This window comes from Juglans regia, chromosome 1 (assembly GCF_001411555.2).
Source record: "Juglans regia cultivar Chandler chromosome 1, Walnut 2.0, whole genome shotgun sequence".
In the NCBI taxonomy this organism is placed as follows: Eukaryota; Viridiplantae; Streptophyta; class Magnoliopsida; order Fagales; family Juglandaceae; genus Juglans; species Juglans regia.
In genome coordinates, this window is record NC_049901.1 from 2,684,950 (window position 1) to 2,703,054 (window position 18,105).

An 18,105-nucleotide genomic window follows, 5' to 3' on the forward strand; every position below is an offset into this window, starting at 1 on the left:
CTTTTTTATTACAGTGATGATTTTCATGGTCTCTTTATATAGATTTGCGATATATTCAGCATTTTTGTACCCACTGCTGGCGGAAAGAAAAAAAATGGTGGAACGAAACGACTTAACATTCACTACTTAATTAATTATAATCATCCTCCTTTCAATTCCCAATTAGCTAGCTAGGGAGATTCCCGGCTAAGGACAAATACAGCTTGATCACATTAATAATAGCTCTGCTTTTAGAATCCTACTCGTCCTGCATTATTGATTTGCTTTTTATCTTTGAAGTTAAAACAGATACCCTAATGTCACGCATGATGCGGTATATATATTTGAATAGTACTTGGAAAAAATGGTCCATCATGCGTTCATGATTACTCCTGCAGTGATGTTTAATCTCGACTTTTTATTGGTTTAATTAAGGGGTAATTAATTATAAGTGGGTCAGATTTCAGCCTGCATATTCCCATGAATTATACGTAACGGGAAATTATCAACATGTATGGACCCACGTTGAGCCGCCCCGTACCATTTTCCACAAATTTTCTAATTGCTAATTCTCCTCATGGTCTGATCTTCATTCTCCTCGTTGTCACCACTCTCTCAGCTCTATGCCACTCGAACATGTACAACACCCATATTTTCCTATAAATACGTGTGTCTTGAAGATGATCATAATTCAGATCAGCAGCTAGATAGCTAGCTAGGAAAAATATAGAGCTGTTACAGAGGGTTTCTGTCCCAGGAGAGGTGGCTCCTAGTGCGTGAAATACAGCAATAGGCGCCATCTCTCCTTGGCAGAAACCCCCTCCACTCTCTAATGCATGCTGAGCCACTTGGTGAGGCTGTTTTGTTTAGGGCTGACCTCTCTGATCTCTCTCACAGTCACACACACGCAAAGAAAATATCTACACACACCAACATATACACGGTTCTTATCTTTCTGTGAGGCTCGACTATTTTGTGCAGGTCACGCACGAGCTGGACCAACCCTTTCAAAGCACCTCCAATCTCCTCACGAATGTTTTGAGCGGTGGTTCATGGCGGTACTTGCAGAGACTAAACTCCTATCAATGATCTGACCGTGAGTTTGTGGGTGTGTGCAAGAAATTTAAGATGAGAATAATTACAAGAAAACAATACCTGTCGCATTCCTCTATATAGATATGAAGAAACTAATTTCAAGATATAGGCATTAATCCTCTTTCTTTGGCAAGTATGCTATCTCCAGTCGCCCACTTAAGATTTACGCATTCGCATTTGACACAGTATAACTAGTCTCAAACTTGTAATTAAAGCATTTGATCAAATATGGCATACTGTTACAAAGGCATTAATTAAGGTCAATACGTGCGGAAGACACAAGCCCTAAACCAAAATAGCATGCATGGGCAATATCTATACAAAGAACACACGAACAAAACCTGCAAGGGAAACCAAATTAGTAACGTATATAGCAGCCTGCGTACTATACCATTGCAGGCAACCGGCACCAGTAATAACAAGCACAAAAAAATAAATAAATAAATCCCAACCTCAAATTGGAGGAGAGAAAATTGAGGTACACGCCCGTGAGGGCTTAATTAAGACATTAGAACTGTCAGTGTCACCATAATTTTCTTTGCAAACTGAGGCCGAATGTATATCAGTTGCATCCTTTATAAATATGGCTATATATTAAAGATCAGAAAGGCATACTGCTTTAAGAACTATTTTACATTTTATTTGAATTCCAGAAGTACTAGTACCACAACTTCCAAAAGAAAAGTGTTGGTTCCAAAACCCCCTCTCTCCAAACACATGAGATAAGCAAGAGCCAAGAGGAATATTTATCTGAATTTTAACTGCAGGGACGTACAATCCCTCATGAATATCATCATCAGCGGTGAAGACACCCGTCTTACGACGAAGCTGCTCACGTTTTGGTGCAGCTTTTTCTTTTTCTTTTTCTTAATTTGTTCTCAATGAATGCTCCTAATTATTAGCGTACGTAGTCCAAGTTCAAAGTTTGAATAAATCCCTCGGATCGAGACAGTCACGTTTACATTCGGGGGGGAGTAGATCATGATGATCACCAATTATAAAGGTACGTAGTTGATTAAGAGACAAAAAGATGAGCTTCCAATAGAGTTCATTTAAATTTAACTGTAAACTTCTCTATCATTTCATTGATTATTGATTAATCACTTAATACGATCCCTCGTTTTATTTTTATTTTTTTTTGAAAGAAAATGTAATTTCAAAACAAGATCATATATAAGCTTCCAATTACATGGCCGACCGGCACCCAAAAATCAAAGAATCTCATCAAATCTCGGAGATAAAATATTTTTGATCTGGTCTGTGCATGCGTAGCTTCTGGTGCCAGGAAGCACTTTTGAGTGGAAGAAACTGGATCGAATCTTATTTGGTCTAGGTTATGGTGAAAGTGAGAAAACTGTTTACGACAACCCTAGTCAACGTTAGAAGAGATCAATTCATACATAGCCGCCAAGGCTGATCACAAAGAATTAATAAAATTCGAATTCAAAACCTCCATTCTTTTTATACGGCGCTGAAAACATGAGACGGCCTGCATGATCGATTATTCATAATCAAGCTATGATCAGTGCTATTTATCTCTCCATGTATCTAACATTAATGTACGGTTTACATGACGTGCAATGCAATCATATATATTAATTTATTCGTCTGATCGATGAGTCACGTACAGAGTCTATGCTTCATGTGTATCGAATATTGATAATCAAGCTGACCCAGGGAACTCTTTTGGGCTAGCTGGCCGGTGGTTCATGTTTTTTTGAAGGACAACATTTCCTTATTTCTTGTCCACATGATATCCTACATCTACATATATATTGGGTTACAATTTTTTTGCGGCTTGAAAAGATCATCATCTTTCATTAATTATATATGATGGGTACGTAGAATATCATTACAAATGGTACGTAGCTAGGCGAAACTTCGAGGATAAAGCCAGGAAACTACATTGAAGCCAGCCATGATCATTTGATTGGGTGGAAGTTAAGGAAATAGAAAAGGGCGCGCATGAGTGTAATATATGTTTGTAATTTCGGGTTAGGTACGTAGCAGTTGATAGGTGACGAGGCCTCAGAAAGTGATTACGTATTCAAAACAGTATAGCCATGCTCGCGGCTGTTTCCTTGAAGCTCTGCATGCATATAACTAGAATCCGGCCTGATCTTTCTTTCAGACGTTTTGGTCAGCATCTCAATCAATGATCTGCATGTTCGCATTGAGATGAGTTAAGATGAGTTGTGAATAGTAATGAGATGAGTTGTGAATAGTAGTGAGATTTGTAAGTTAAAGTTGCTGAATAGTAATGAATAGTAGTGAGATGAGTTGAGATGAGTTGAGATGAGCTGAGATCTCTTTCGAATCCAAACGTCTCCTTAAGCTGCTAGCGCCCATGGAAGATTTTCAGATGCCTAGTTTTTTAATGCTTCGTTGTAGGGATTGACCAACAAGTTCTCCATCATGATCAAACTTCTACTCAAAATTTCGGGAGAACAAACTTACGTACGTGCAATGAGTTCATCATCATGTCCATTAACCACGTTTTCGGCAATTTGCCCTTATGGACCAAACAAAGTCACTTTATCCATGTACTTGTCCACTTTCATCGATGAAACTACATCACCATTAAATTATTATTTTATTAATTAATTTCTTGACATGATAGTGTAATGTTCTATGTAATTATAAAATTCACACGCATTATACAATCATTTTAAAAAAAATATAATTTATTATTAAAAAATTATTATTTTTTCACTTAACTTGTATTTATTTATTTTTTTTTAAATAATTATATATTATTTATGCACTCACGACTACAACTATCATTATAAATTATAAAACAGGAGTTATCATTATATGATAGTCGAAAAAGAAAATTGAAAAGCTTAAGTTTTGTCTTGTCACGCACGCAACTTCAATCTGATCCTGAAGATCATATTAACAGTGGAATTATATTCCGACTATAATAAGTAGACATTATTTATCGGAAAGTAGAAAAAGCATTGAATTTGAGCCCGGTGTTGATTAGCCGGAAAACATTGAAGTCCATGCGCGCGGGATCTTGTATGTTTTACATGATATACTTCAACCCAACTATATAAAGATATTTATAATCATATATTATGTAACTATTACATGTGCAATCATTTTAAAAAAGTAAATAAAATATAAAAATACATAAAAAAAATTAATTTATTATTATTAGATGTATTATATATTTTTTTAAAATGATTATGTGACGTTTACGCACTTATCATTGTATGTTGAATTATTCATACTATATTGATATCATGTTTAGAAGCACGTGCTTCACGCACTCCATTCCCTCTACCATGCATTAGGATCATTATGTCAGTAGTGTTCACCGAATTTTATGCCGCAGCCTAGAAAATCATCGGAAGATGAATGTAAATGAAGAAGGAATTAAACAAAGAAATTAAGGAATTGGAATCCTCCTCGATCCCTTGATTAATTAATGGTCATGGATTCGGATTATTAATTTTATTAACATGATCATTGACTCGTACTTGATCAATATTATAACTTTCAAATCGTGGCAAAGAATAAGGATAGATAATTGGACCAGATATTGCAGCCCACTAAGCCCATTACATGCGAATAGCTAAAGCCCAGTTCTGACCCTTTTGAGTCACGACTGGGTTTTAGCCAGATCGGCCGTATTTTTCTGATCATCTATCTACCCCCAATACGTCAAATTAATAAAATTTAGAGTATTTTATATATGAGTATTATTATATATATTTATAATTTTATTTATAAGATTCATTTTATCAGTTTTTTAATTCAAAATTTAAATTTTATATTTTATAATTTTCAACATATCAATAGTTGACACGTAGAGAAGTAAATTTTTTGTAAAATCTTCTTAAGTAGAATTAGCGAGAAAGTGTGAAGGAGATTTTTCCTTTTTAAATTTAATTAGTTGTTTTCCAAAATAATATGTATCTTTTCTCATATGTGGGCCTGAGGCCGATACAGAGGCTGTTTACACATTTGATGGTCCTTCAACAGAGGTGATTGATTGCTTACTGGAACAGCGAGTTAATAGTATTTGGGCCATCACCACCCTAACAGTCCATTTAGGCCTTCATCGCTCGGTTGTTTACTGTCCAGGTTTTCTATTACTATTTCGTGCTATGTTTGTGATGAAATTAGTTAGTGGGTTGATATTTGCTGGTTAGCTGCTCGTAGAAATTCCACTTCCAATTATTCCATTGTAATTTATGATTTGTAGTCGGGCAGGTCCGAGAAACTGACTCTCTCAACTTTTTCGAAGGGAAAATGCACGTCAGATGGGATTTGCTTCAAGAACAGGGGCGATGTTGTGAGTGTGTCTGGAAGTGGTATTTCCCCCTTTTTTGGACCGGACTTGTGTCAGTAAGACCATTGGGCCTAAGGGCATAGCGTACCCATCCCAGCCCAAGGTCCCAAGAAGAAAGTATAGGTCAAAATAGACTCTGACGAGGACAGGGACGGGGGCCAGCCTAAGCCACACGTAAAAAGATCAAGCCGACCCGAGTGGGAGATCCCGATAGAAGATCCTGTTGCCGATAAGGGATTGCCACATTGAATGTGTCGGTATGACAGTCTAAGCAGACGAGACCCCGCAGGGAAGGTAAAAGAGGGGAGAAAAGGGAAAAGAAATTTAATCACTCTATGAGCTTTTCCTTTTAATTCTCTATGGAAAATATGTTCGGATTTTGGCATCGAAGATGTCACAGACACACCCAACCACCACTTCTTACTCCCTTTTCAGGCGTTCGAAGCGTCGTAGAAGCTGATGGTTACAAGACACGGCTTAAATGTGTATGGACATGTAAGTTCAGTAGGGTCGAGAAATATGTTCAAGTTTGTAGGATTGTCTAGCATGTACGAAGAAGGCTATGAAAAAGCTGGTTGCCTTTCGAAATTATTTTTGACGTCTCGAGGACAGCTTAGCATTCTCGTCCCTTACTCTTTCTTCGCATAGGGATGAAAATAGAGCGAAATTTCGATATTGAGAAGGTATCTATGCCTAAGATTTATGACGTTGGTCGATGGCTATGGTTCAAGTCAAATGCTTCAGGGTAGATTCTGTTTCGTCTCATCGGTGAGTTGCTTTGCAAATTAATTCCTTAGGAACCACTGAACTTAACAGACTTGGTAAGATGTAATTTGTTGAGGATGGAAGTTGAAATATGCAAGCCACCTCGATCCTTCAGCGTAGGCAGTGCTCATTCCGATTGATGCATACCAAGGATACTTGGCCTAAAAAACAAAAAAAGGATACTTGGCCAACAAAAAGGAAGCTTGCTGACAAGAAATTTATAATGTTCAACCAGGTAAATTTTCCAAACTTTGCGAACTATGTAGAGGATCTTCATTAGCTTAACTCTGGATTTAGGCACACCAAAAACAATAATTCGATTAAACTTGTAGTACACAGAAGTGGTTGGCCTGTAGCAGTTTTTCTTTTCATATAGTAATAAACCTTCGTTGTCCAGTCGTGGAGCTCTGGACTCTTGATTCATACACCAGCGTCACTCATTTCATCAGGGATGGCTCCTCCAGTTTGGCTTATTTTTATTTGGCTTATCAGGGCTGATGACTGCTTTTCTGTGGCATATTCAGGAATCAGGGAGAATTATTGGTTCCACATTATCCTTCATCAGTCATGATTTTTATCTTGCTCCTTTGCTTCTTCCTTGGCTGATTGTTCTATCTTTTGCCTTTCTTCCTCAGCTTTCAACCTTGCTTCTTCTTTTTTCGTTTCAAGAGCTTGGATCAGACCCTCCAAGCAAAATGTTGCATCCCCTGAAATTGTCTTGGGCATCAAATGCTCGGCAACATCAGCTGGAGTAATGTCTGTTTCTTCCAACAACTTACGGATTTGGAGAAACAAGTCGTGAGATTCAAGATAGAGATAATTCTTAGCCAGCCCCTTGAACGCCTCGAACCTGCAGTAGGACAACTCTATATGCTTATCCATCCGTCCTTTCCGAATCAGTGCTGGATCGAGCTTCTCCACAAAATTCGTCGTGAACACAATCAGCCTTTCCCCACCACAAGCTGACCAAAGCCCATCTATAAAATTTAGGAGTCCCGAAAGAGTAACCTGGCTCCCTCTGGTATCCTTTTCTTCTTTTTCTACTTTTGGCTTCGAATCCTTCTCTTCTTCTGCTTCCACTTTCTCCTTTTTCTTTTTCCTTTGACCAGTGAGATCGAGTGAACAATCTATGTCCTCAATCACAATAATAGACTTACTTGATGTTTCAATCAATAGTTTCCTCAGCTCAGTGTTGTCCTTCACCGCGGTCAATTCAAGGTCGTATAGATCATAGCACAAAAGATTAGCCATGGCAGCAATCATGGTAGACTTACCAGTTCCTGGAGGGCCATAAAGTAGATAGCCTCTCTTCCAAGCCCTCCCAACTCTTGTATAAAAGTCTTCCGCTTTGCTGAAAGTGATGAGGTCGTCGATAATCTCTTTCTTCTTCACTGGATCCATAGCCAGCGTCTGAAACGTAGCCGGGTGCTCAAACACGACATGGCTCCAATACGAGCCGTTGTTGGTGTAGAGCTTTCGTTGCCGGTTCCTCACCTTAATCGCCTTGCCTTCTTTCAGGACATGATTCAGGTACGGCCGGAGAATGAGATCCCGATGTCGTTTATGGAAAGTGAGCCTGTAGAATCTCTTCTCGTCCGAAACTGGGTGGAAAGAAAGTGACGGCGTTTTGATGATGTTTTTCCCAGAAGCCCACCATAGCTTGACTCCTTCAAATTCGTCAGCAACCTCTTCTTGGTCATCCATGCTAAGAACAAGAGACTCGCTGTTCTTAACTATGTCAGCCTGCAGCCGCTTCGCCTGCGAAGAGGTATTGGAACTGAGGTAGTTCTCGATGGCCGAGTAAGCTTCACTCCGCATGAGACGCTCTCCGGTGAACTCGTTGAACCTGATTTGGATGTAAGGATAAACCAAGCCCAGCAATCTTTGAGAGTACCTCTCGATGTAGTTTCGGAGCTGATAAGGAAAGTATTGCTGAAACATTGCCCACACAAACATCAAACTCGCTATTATGGATCCTAGATGAGTAAACATGTCTTTAGGTGTCATGTTTGCTTGTTTGTTTGTTTTTCTTTTTCCTTCTCTGCCTCGTTTTTTATCATCTAGGCTGGGGAATGCTTGAAATTGAATCCTTTTAGATCCCTTATATAACGAGGGAGAGGCGTGGGTGAGTTTGCATTTCAGTGTTCATGCCGTGTGATTGAATGAAAATTGACTGGTAGCTCCTGTCTTGAGGTCCCCAGCGGCAGCGGCGGCAAACTTTCCCACTTTCACATAAACATGCACGATGACATCACAACTTTGATGATGTCATGGATGCCATGGGGCTCCAATCCTCAGAGTATCTCTTGGCTCCCAACAGTCCAAAAAGGCAAAAACACATGAATCAAATTTCTTCATGAAACAGGGCTCGGTTGGCTGGGTCTTAACCAGTGGAATGGCTCCATTCATATATTATTATATTATATATAACTTGCCCTTTCTTTTTGTGTAGGTGTCAGTTGCCGGTGTTTATGACTCCTTTTGCTTAATTTAATAATTAGATGATTTTGATTTCTGAATCTGCATGGTGTGTGATGATAAAAGAGAGACTGATTACTGGCTACAGCTCATAGGAGGAGAGCGAACAAAAGTATCATTCAGGGATGGCAGTTTTGTTTTCAAGGTGATAAACAGTCCGGTCGGTCGGACCGACCGTTTCGGTCTGGACCGGACTTAGATCGGTCTGGTCCGATCCATATTTTAGAGGATTAAAAATATTCGGTCCGGTCCACTGTCCATAATTTTTTCAGACCAGACGGGACTGAATGAAAAAATATATATATATATTTTATATATAATAATTGTACAATTAACAATATAAATTTTAAAATATATTATTAATACTTGTTAATATTCTATAAATTAACAATATTTTATATATATCTTCATCTAACCTATCACTATTAACAATATAAAATTTTAAATATGCTGTTAACACTTGTTAATATTATATAAATTAATAATATAATTTTCATCTAATTTATTATCATTGGCCATATAAAATATTTTTTTATTGAGTTTGTTACATAATCCACATTAATAAGTCACTTAATTTAATTTAGTATTTTAAACAAATTTTTTTATTAATTATTTAAAAAATTAAAAAATTAAAAAATTAAAAAAAAAAAAAGGGCGGACCGACTGGACCGGACCGGACCAAACCAATAGTCCCTTTGGGTGTTCGGTCCGGTCCGGTCCAGAAAAATGATGGGCCGGACCGGACCGGACTGTTTGCAGCCCTAATTTTCATGGATAAAAAGATGAGAAATGATTTAAACAAGTTTAAAATAGACAAATCTCATATAAATATTTGTAAAAAAATAAATTTTATCTTAAAAATATGAAAAAAAAATTATTCTTTATTAATAAAATCTATTATTTTATAAAAATTTTATCTATTTAAAATTTCTATCTAGAACATTATTTCGTTTTAATTCTCTGTTTTTCTTTTTTTGGGTGTACTACAGTACTAATTAATTGTCTGTAGACTGTACTAGCTAGGTATTGAAATTGACAAGTCTGTTCAGTATTTTATATTACAGCTCACGTGTGTCCTACTCATCATGCTGGCTAAGTCCGAACACCATGAGTCATGACTCTGGCTCATTCAACTGCTATCTTCTTTTCTCCTTTACTCGCTTTTTGTTTACTTTGTTTGGCTTGTCCTCCTCTTCTTTTTACCGACAGCTTCTTTGCAAATTAAAGCATCTTCTCTCCCTCAGTCTTTGGCCTCGAATGCTCGTCAACATGAGTTGTACCTACCTCTTCCTACAAGCTGTGTCTGATCTTTCTTCAAGCGCTGGGCGCGACCCATTAATGTCCAAATACTTATTTGCTAACATCTTTCAACGCTTCGAAATTGCATCCATTAGAATCTTATTCTTATCCAATTTAGAATAATTTTTACCTGCTTTCTCCCTCGTTTGAGCTAGGAATGGCAATGCGTGCTATGTGCTATGTTTTATGAGTTAATTAAAAATAAGACCCTCTTAACCACCACGGAATTCTAGCCACCAATTTGATTGGCTCGATCTCGACCACCATATAATATAGGTGTCAAAACATGGATGGACCGAAATTCTGAAAACGACACCGACCATAGTGGATAATATAAAATCCTAACCTATAAACATAAAAAACTACTTGTTCTCCAAGTTTACAGTTTGTTTTTTTTAATGTATTTAGACGGCTTTTAGACGAGTCCTAACACGGTCCCTCAAAGAACCTTTTATCTAAAGTAGTTTTTTTTTTTTTTTTTAAACTTTATCTAAAGTAGTTTGAACTTTAAAATATGTCTCTGTTTTATTTTATTTTTTTTCTACGTGGGTCTCTTTTAGTTTTTTTTTTTTAAAAAAAAGAAAAGAAAAGACTAACACCCTAATGTACACATCACCAATCTAGAGTATTATTATTTAATAAAGCCTTACATAACAAGCAATTGCTTCAGATGGAAGTGTGATCATCATCACCCCACGCTGGACAAAAGGTTATCACATACTCAGTAGAGGCGCAGTTTACCAACGGTGGGGGTGCGTCAAAAGCATAGCTATAGTAAGAAGGACATGCATCTTTAAATATCTTTGAGTAGACGTTGGGCTTGCACTTTTCTGGGCTTCCATACTCATTTCGGCAACAAAATTTGTCAATATCAAAAGCCAAGCAAGCACTTTTGCACGCAACCACTTCTCCATTTTTGTTCAAGACTTGGAGTTCTTGCGGGCACATGCTGTTCACATTTTTCAAGCACCCTCCAACTGTACATTTTGGCGATTTTTGCCTTGTTGTGACAGTAACAGGGATATTGTACCCATCAACCAAGCTTACATCATAAAAATTTGGCTTGCCTTGATCTTGAAGTGAGATTTCCACGAGTGTGGCTGGGGGAGTGCCTATAAGTCCACTGCAGGCTAGTCTTCCATCACAGTCACCTGTTTCACAAGCAGGAGTCCAATTGGTATTGAATTTGCAACCTGTTCTTGCCCAAATCCGGCCACTCCATCTCAGTGGGGCATAAATCCGCTGTGTCTGGCCTGAGGGAAGGTAAAATCCGCCATCAGCTATTACTGGGAAACCAGTATTTGATGCTGTTGCAGGCCATATGGGAAAGGAGCATTTGTTGTGCACATAAAATGTAACCTGATGTGCAGCTGCAATGCCTGCCATATGTTTTCAATTGGATCATCAGCATATATAGGCATGCAAATTACAAAGTGAAATGGAAATAAAAGCACTCCCTCTGCAACTTAAACGAATTTAACCACACAAGTTTGGAGTATGATATTGGGATTGAGGAATTCAATGAAGAAGCGAATGCTCGTGTTGTGTAATTACCTGCAGATAGCATAAAATGCCAGACTAGGAAGAGGAAGAAAGCAGCAACCTGATCTGGCAACTTCATCTTGAATGCTATATATCAAGGGAAAGACAAGATTTGGATATCCTATTTATAGTTGAAAGGTAGCGTTATGTGCTTCTTCTTCAATTGTACTTTAAGGTTTGATGTGGAATCTTTGGAGACAAGAAACAGCAATGCGTTTGGCTCTAAAGTAAGCATTGTCGTATCTTGAAAGAAAATCAAGAACATGCGGTGCCGTTGAGAAATAGACACTTGCGAATAAATCCAGCATCGTTATTAAGGTCTGGAATTCTGCTACTCTTGTAGGTGTACTGTACTGCTGGAATCAATCCCGCTCTATCTACTGTGTTGCTATAGAGCTACTCCTATAAGGCCGCTTCTATTTATGGTCTTAACTGTACTTGTTCTGGATATGAAGTATTATGCAGCTTGAATTAAGCTCCTAGAATCTAATGCGCACAGCATGAGCTGTGTGCTGAAAATGTACTGCATATGTGCTTTGTTCGCTGAATCGCTGGAATGAAATTCGGTGCTGGAGTAAGTTCTCATTGCTGCTGGAAACTAAGCAATTTACTACTGCATTGCCGCTCCAGCTATTTCCTCAATGCTGGTTGTGATTCGGTTGTACTTCAACATCACCATTGATAATCACAACTGGGATTAAAATAAAGATCTGGGATGACACCTTTTAGCCTTTAGGCCACATTTATCAAGAGTATGCATTAGCTTATACCCACTTAAGCATCATTTATCCTTTAATATTTTGGACAGTAATAGACAATTCTAGCAATATTATTAGGTCTAGTATTCATGCCACTTTGTTTTTCCTTTCGTATTTGTTTCTCTATCGGCATTAATATGGCTTTAAAAGGATTAGGTAACATGGTAAAACTTATTGTGATCAACTACCAATCTGCAGCCCAGTTTTTATTCAGACATTTGCGTTATAAGCCATATTAATGCCATGAGAAATTGCAGGTCATAAATAAGTTGGGATACTCTGGCCTAACCAGCAAGTGCAGAACTTCAAAATTTTCTCATCCAGTAGATATTGCAGGTCATGAATAAGTTGGCTACTCTGATCTCACCAGTGAGTGCAAACTCAGAAATTTAAAATTATCTGTAAACTATACCCAGAAAATTATGTGTAATTGACCAAAGGTGGGCCTCTTTTGGAGGGAATATCCAATGGAATTGGAATCCACACTTCATGACTGCTTACGCCTAGACCTGACAAATACTGTACAATACAGCTTCCGGACGAAACCATCTGACAAATACTACACCCCATTCCCAACAGCTGAGCTTTCATCTCGATTCTCATTCCCAACATGCACAAGCATTTTCTACAATTTTCTATTTCCGACCCTTTAGATATTAAGATGTTATAAATACTACAATCCACTCGTAGATGACATTTAATATTCTAAAATATACGTATTATTTTCAGAAATTTTAAAAGAGAGAAATGCTTCCAAAAAATATTTTGAATGAGATTTTTTTTTTAAATATTTATGATGATTAAAAAAACACATTAAAAAATTATATCCTTCGAAACATTTTTTAGATCCAAATTCGAGACCCTAGCAATACTCTTTAAAAAATACCCGTTCAAATACGGATTTGATTCCCAACAAGTCACGCGGTACCTAACCTAATTGCAGCTACAAATCCAAAAATCTAGAGTAACGGTATTGGCCGGAGAAGGGTTTGTCCTTAAACATGTTCGTTTAGAAAATCTGAAAGGCTTTTGTCGTCCTCGTAAACAGGGACTCTCTCTCTCTCTCTCTCTCTCTCTCTCTCTCTCTGATTCTGTGTGTTTTGTCTCTTAGCTGTAACATTTTCTGGGACAGCAAGAGAGAAATGGACTCAAAGCGCAATTCACTCATTGGGGCTCTCCCTCTTACCCCTGCTCTCATTTCAAATTTGAATACCCTTTTCACCCTTCCTTTTGGGTCCCTAGTCCCTACGCGCAGCTCTCTTCGCGCCCGCGTCTCTCTCGCCCTCCCTTTGACCGCCTCGGTCTCATCCCCACCCACCTTGACCTCCCCATTCCTCATATTTAATCGGAAACATGTTCTATCAAAACTTCCATCAAACACTTTCAAAGCCGATTCGTTCAGGCATGGAAAAACCAGCCCACCGTAGTGCAAACAATGATACCGAATCCCTCACTGGAAACATCCAAGACCTCAGTTTGGGTGCCAGTGTCAGCATCAGTCTCTGTAGCAGCACGGTTTCTGGGTCTGATAATAGTGTGACTAGCAGCGATACGAGCAATGCCAGCACTGTGGACGCTCACAAGAATGCTGAACCCGTGCCCGTGGGTGACTACGAGGGAAGCGACACAAGCAGTTCGAGTTGTGCAAGCAAATGTAACAGCTTCGATGCAAATGAATCCAGCTTTCGGAGCTTTTGCCCGTCGAAGCCGCACAAAGGAAACGATATACGGTGGGATGCAATACAACAGGTAAAAGCTAAAGATGTGGACTTGGGGCTGGGCCATTTCAGGCTTTTGAAGAAGCTTGGTCGCGGGGATATCGGGAGTGTGTATTTGGCCGAGTTAAGAGGAATGGGCTGTTTGTTTGCGATGAAGGTTATGGATAAGGGCATGTTGGCTGGGAGGAAGAAGCTGGTGAGAGCTCAGACTGAAAGGAACATATTGGGTTTGTTAGACCACCCGTTCCTTCCTACCCTTTATTCCCATTTCGAGACCGACAAGTTTTCGTGCCTGTTAATGGAGTTTTGCAGTGGTGGGGATCTTCACACGCTACGGCAACGCCAGCCGGGCAAACACTTCACGGAGCAGGCAGCGAGGTTAGTTTGTAGTACTAGACTTCCAAATTTTCCTTTGTTCTTTATTTATCTGGTATAGCTTTTTTCAGAAGTTGCAACTTGTCACTAATACCTCTCCTAATTACTACTGTTACATACTTAACTTCAACAAAAATCTATAACCAGCATTGGTTTTTGATACTTGAGAACAAAAATCGGAGAGAGAGATGTTCCATTAGATCTAACTCCTCCCGAACTCGATTGTGAATTTTACGTTCGATATTAGATGAATGTAAATTAACTGACACCAAAAGCATACATCTTGAATGGAATTAGAGGAAAGAAATCGAAAAGAATTTTTGTAACAAAAAAATGTAATGCTTTCTCGTTTCATTCGGCTCTCTTCTCATAACCCAAAATTATAGAAAATTCTTGTTTTTTTTTCTTTGGATTTGCTAATTGATAAATAAACGAGAAAAACAAATTGGTTTACTATAAGTTCGGTCATACTTTAGGCAAGTTTTTTTTTTTTTTTAAAAAAGGACAATCTCAATTTTATTAATAAATATTCATTTGTGATAGAAAAATCGTAATTACATCAAGACACCTTAGATTATAATAATACAAAAAAAACCAAACTCAGATATTAAAATGACAAAAACATCCTTAAAAAAAAAAAAAAACACAACAAAATCTTTATAAAAGAGATACTACTTTTGGCCAAGTTAAGTTTATATTTGTCCATCTCAATCAATCACTTACATTTAAATGAGTAGAAAAAATATAACTTGAATAAAAAGTGGGTCATGATCGCAATCTTATTTACTTATTAAAAAAAGCTATACTGTTGCAAAAATATTTCCTTTTTGTTAGACTTTTGCTATTTACTTTTCATTTTTTTTATTCTATTTTCTAAAGATACGGATTCCATCTGTTTTATTTCTCTTTGTTCCTTTCCTTTGTTCTTTATTCATTTTCATTCCTAAATCTCGAAGGAAACGAAAGGCTTGGCTAATGTCCTTCATTATTTTCCATTCCATAAAGTTGGAAGAGAATGATTGGCTTGCTATTTCATACCATTTCTTTACCATTCATTTGAAATTTTTATTTTTTTATTATTTTCTTTTAAGTATTTTTTCAACATCTTTAATCATTAAAAAAAATTTTAAAAATATATAACTATACTAATAATCACTTCTTTAACTATTAAGTAAAATAAAATAATAATAATAAATTAAAAAAATAAAGAGAGTAGTAAAGAAGCGGTAGGAAGTAATAAGCATATAATTATCCAAGCTAGTATATCCTTAGATGATGGGGCTTGCACTTCTAGTTTGCATCTCATCATGGTCCCCCTGCGGCATATTATTAAGGATGATGCGATTGGTTTTGTCTGGGTATTGGTTCACTCTTGTAATATCAGCTCAGATTGACGAACTGTGCTTTTTAATATCATTTTTGTTAGCTCCTTTGGGCCATCCAAATGGACTTTATTTTATCTATTATCAAATCTATGATGACTTCTTTGTTACTTCTCTAAAAAAGATGTCTGAATTTCTGTTTTGCTTTCCAGATTTTATGCTTCTGAAGTGCTTCTTGCGCTCGAGTATCTACACATGATGGGAGTGGTGTACAGAGACTTAAAGCCTGAAAATGTATTGGTGAGGGAGGATGGCCACATCATGCTCTCTGATTTTGATTTGTCATTAATATGCTGTGTGAGTCCCACCCTTGTTCAGTCCAGTATAGAGCCATCATGCCGGATATCTGCTTACTGTATTCAGCCATCATGCATTGATCCAGCCTGCAAATTACCCGTTTGTGTGGAGCCTTCTTGCTTGCAACCGTCTTGCTTTAGGCCTCGTTTTCTCAGTTCCAAAACGACTAAGGTTAGAAGAGAAAAAATGGTTAGTGCAGATTCACTTCCTGTACTAATTGCAGAACCAACAAGCGCCCGCTCTATGTCATTTGTTGGGACACACGAGTATTTAGCTCCTGAGATAATAAGAGGAGATGGTCATGGGAGTGCTGTTGATTGGTGGACATTTGGTATTTTCCTGTATGAGTTGCTACATGGGAAGACACCTTTTAAAGGCAATGGAAACCGAGAAACACTATTCAATGTTGTTGGTCAGCCCCTAAAATTTCAGGACGGATCTTCTATCAGCTTCGCTGCAAAGGATTTGATCCGGGGCCTGCTTGTAAAGGATCCACAAAAGAGATTAGGATTCAAACGAGGTGCCACTGAGATCAAACAACATCCCTTCTTCGAGGGTGTTAATTGGGCTCTCATTCGGGGTACTACCCCTCCAGAAATTCCAAAACCTGTTGATCTTGCATTTTTGAGCCACACATTCAAGTCATCGGTGCCTCCCAATGACATTAAGGGTGTCACTGATTCAGATAGCTCATCAGGTCCTTACTTAGATTTTGAATTTTTTTAATGAGTTTTAGTAGCCAAAGCAGAAAAAAGAATAGAGGTGTTTTATTCCTCGAAATTGTCGTGGTTACGATATTTTCCTCGTGAAATTGTCATGGTGGAATATTTGCGGTTCTTTAGTTTGTTATGGTGTCTGTAGTATTGGCATATAGATGATGATGATGTTGTACTCGCTTGATTCCTTTTCAAATACATCGAAAAGAGAAAAATGAAGTAAAGGGACAAAGATGAAGCTGACGTTTGTTGTGCATGATCTCTATCCCCCAGCCTTTTGTGAGTTCTTTTAACAGGAGAGTTTCTTGAGGCAGTCCTTTGATGGTGGGTGTGAAGCTCCTTTTTGATTGTCCCTTTTGTGTCATCAACGTTTGTCTGAAATGTCACCCTGTAAATCTCCTAAACTTTATCCACAGATGAACTTTTGTAAAAGGAAATTTCTGATTTAGACAACACAAAAACAAAATCATACTGTTGGGCTGGACTCTGAATGCATCTGGCAATGATACAAGAAAAAATCTTCTTCACACTCTACTGTGTGAAGAAGCCCCAGCAAACCTAACGTGCTGGGGTGGAAAAAAAAAAAAGAAAAAAAACTATGTGAGGTGTGTGGAAAGTGTGATAAACAGTGATCTGTGATATATCACTCCTCATGATACAATGTGATATCTTTGTAGCATAGGTCTTTAACAGCGTTGGGTTCTGACTTCTGCTTCCCTGAATTGTTCCAAGGACAAAGATGCTTTATTCCTCTGCATTTTCAGGCTTTTTTTTTACCAAAATCATACTTTAATCATATGTTCTTTCCAGGTCACTGACCACAGTATCAAAATTTAAACTATTGCATTTCACCCATCATTTTCACCATCATCAGTCCTAATTGTTGAGAGAATTGAGACAAACCAGACCAACTTGAGCTCATCTTAACAATACTTTTTTCAACAAAACATTACACCCCATGATTTCTCTGATTCTTAAACTGTCAAAAAGAAAAAGAAAAAGAAAAAGCCTGTGGAGCGTACTCATGCATCTTTTGGTTTACAAATTAACAAGGACCATGGAGCGCCCTAATTAAAATTGTAATGATAAATGTAATAACTCTTTGGTATCCATCCCCTTCAATAACCCAACACCTTTGGAACAGATTGGTAGTTGGCACTGATGTTTAACTACAAAGAAGGGACAGGAGCTACCCATGAAAATATGGGGGCCACCCAAAATAAGGTGCATCTGCAGCTCTTTTACAGTTCAATTAACTTTGGGACAGAGCAACATTAAAAAGTAAAAATAAAAGACAAGAAGCAGTTAGAATACTTTCACCCTTCACAGTCATTATCTTTTATTTTATTTTTAAAAAATAGAAGTGGACCGGCCATGTACTAAATAATGTGTACTTGTTCG

The 18,105-nt window shown here is 37.8% G+C and overlaps 3 protein-coding genes across 3 annotated transcripts; 1 reads left to right on the forward strand and 2 right to left on the reverse strand.

The window, feature by feature from the left end:
* Positions 1-6,249: 6,249 nt before the first annotated feature.
* LOC108992867 (AAA-ATPase ASD, mitochondrial-like) lies at positions 6,250-8,247 on the reverse strand. Its single transcript, XM_018967571.2, has one exon. The coding sequence runs from the start codon at positions 8,144-8,146 to the stop codon at positions 6,701-6,703; it is 1,446 nt and encodes a 481-aa protein (XP_018823116.1). The 5' UTR covers positions 8,147-8,247; the 3' UTR covers positions 6,250-6,700.
* A 2,275-nt stretch (positions 8,248-10,522) lies between these two features.
* Positions 10,523-12,015, reverse strand: LOC108992778 (thaumatin-like protein). Its single transcript, XM_018967422.2, has 2 exons — positions 11,471-12,015; positions 10,523-11,295 (listed from the first exon to the last, which is right to left on the reverse strand). The coding sequence occupies exons 1-2, from the start codon at positions 11,535-11,537 to the stop codon at positions 10,583-10,585; spliced, it is 780 nt and encodes a 259-aa protein (XP_018822967.1). The 5' UTR covers positions 11,538-12,015; the 3' UTR covers positions 10,523-10,582.
* A 1,334-nt stretch (positions 12,016-13,349) lies between these two features.
* On the forward strand, positions 13,350-17,170 carry LOC108992873 (serine/threonine-protein kinase D6PK-like). The gene is made up of 2 exons (XM_018967580.2): positions 13,350-14,312; positions 15,844-17,170. The coding sequence occupies exons 1-2, from the start codon at positions 13,570-13,572 to the stop codon at positions 16,712-16,714; spliced, it is 1,614 nt and encodes a 537-aa protein (XP_018823125.1). The 5' UTR covers positions 13,350-13,569; the 3' UTR covers positions 16,715-17,170.
* Positions 17,171-18,105: the final 935 nt, after the last annotated feature.

Bases quoted from the DNA above. Each gene is read 5' to 3' on its own strand.
- LOC108992867 (XM_018967571.2), bottom strand. From the start codon at position 8,146: ATGACACCTAAAGACATGTTTACTCATCTAGGATCCATAATAGCGAGT.
- LOC108992778 (XM_018967422.2), bottom strand. From the start codon at position 11,537: ATGAAGTTGCCAGATCAGGTTGCTGCTTTCTTCCTCTTCCTAGTCTGG. The intron at 11,296-11,470 runs GTAATTACACAA...AACATATGGCAG, and splicing joins GCATTTTATGCTATCTGCAG to GCATTGCAGCTGCACATCAG.
- LOC108992873 (XM_018967580.2), top strand. From the start codon at position 13,570: ATGTTCTATCAAAACTTCCATCAAACACTTTCAAAGCCGATTCGTTCA. The intron at 14,313-15,843 runs GTTAGTTTGTAG...TTTGCTTTCCAG, and splicing joins TTCACGGAGCAGGCAGCGAG to ATTTTATGCTTCTGAAGTGC.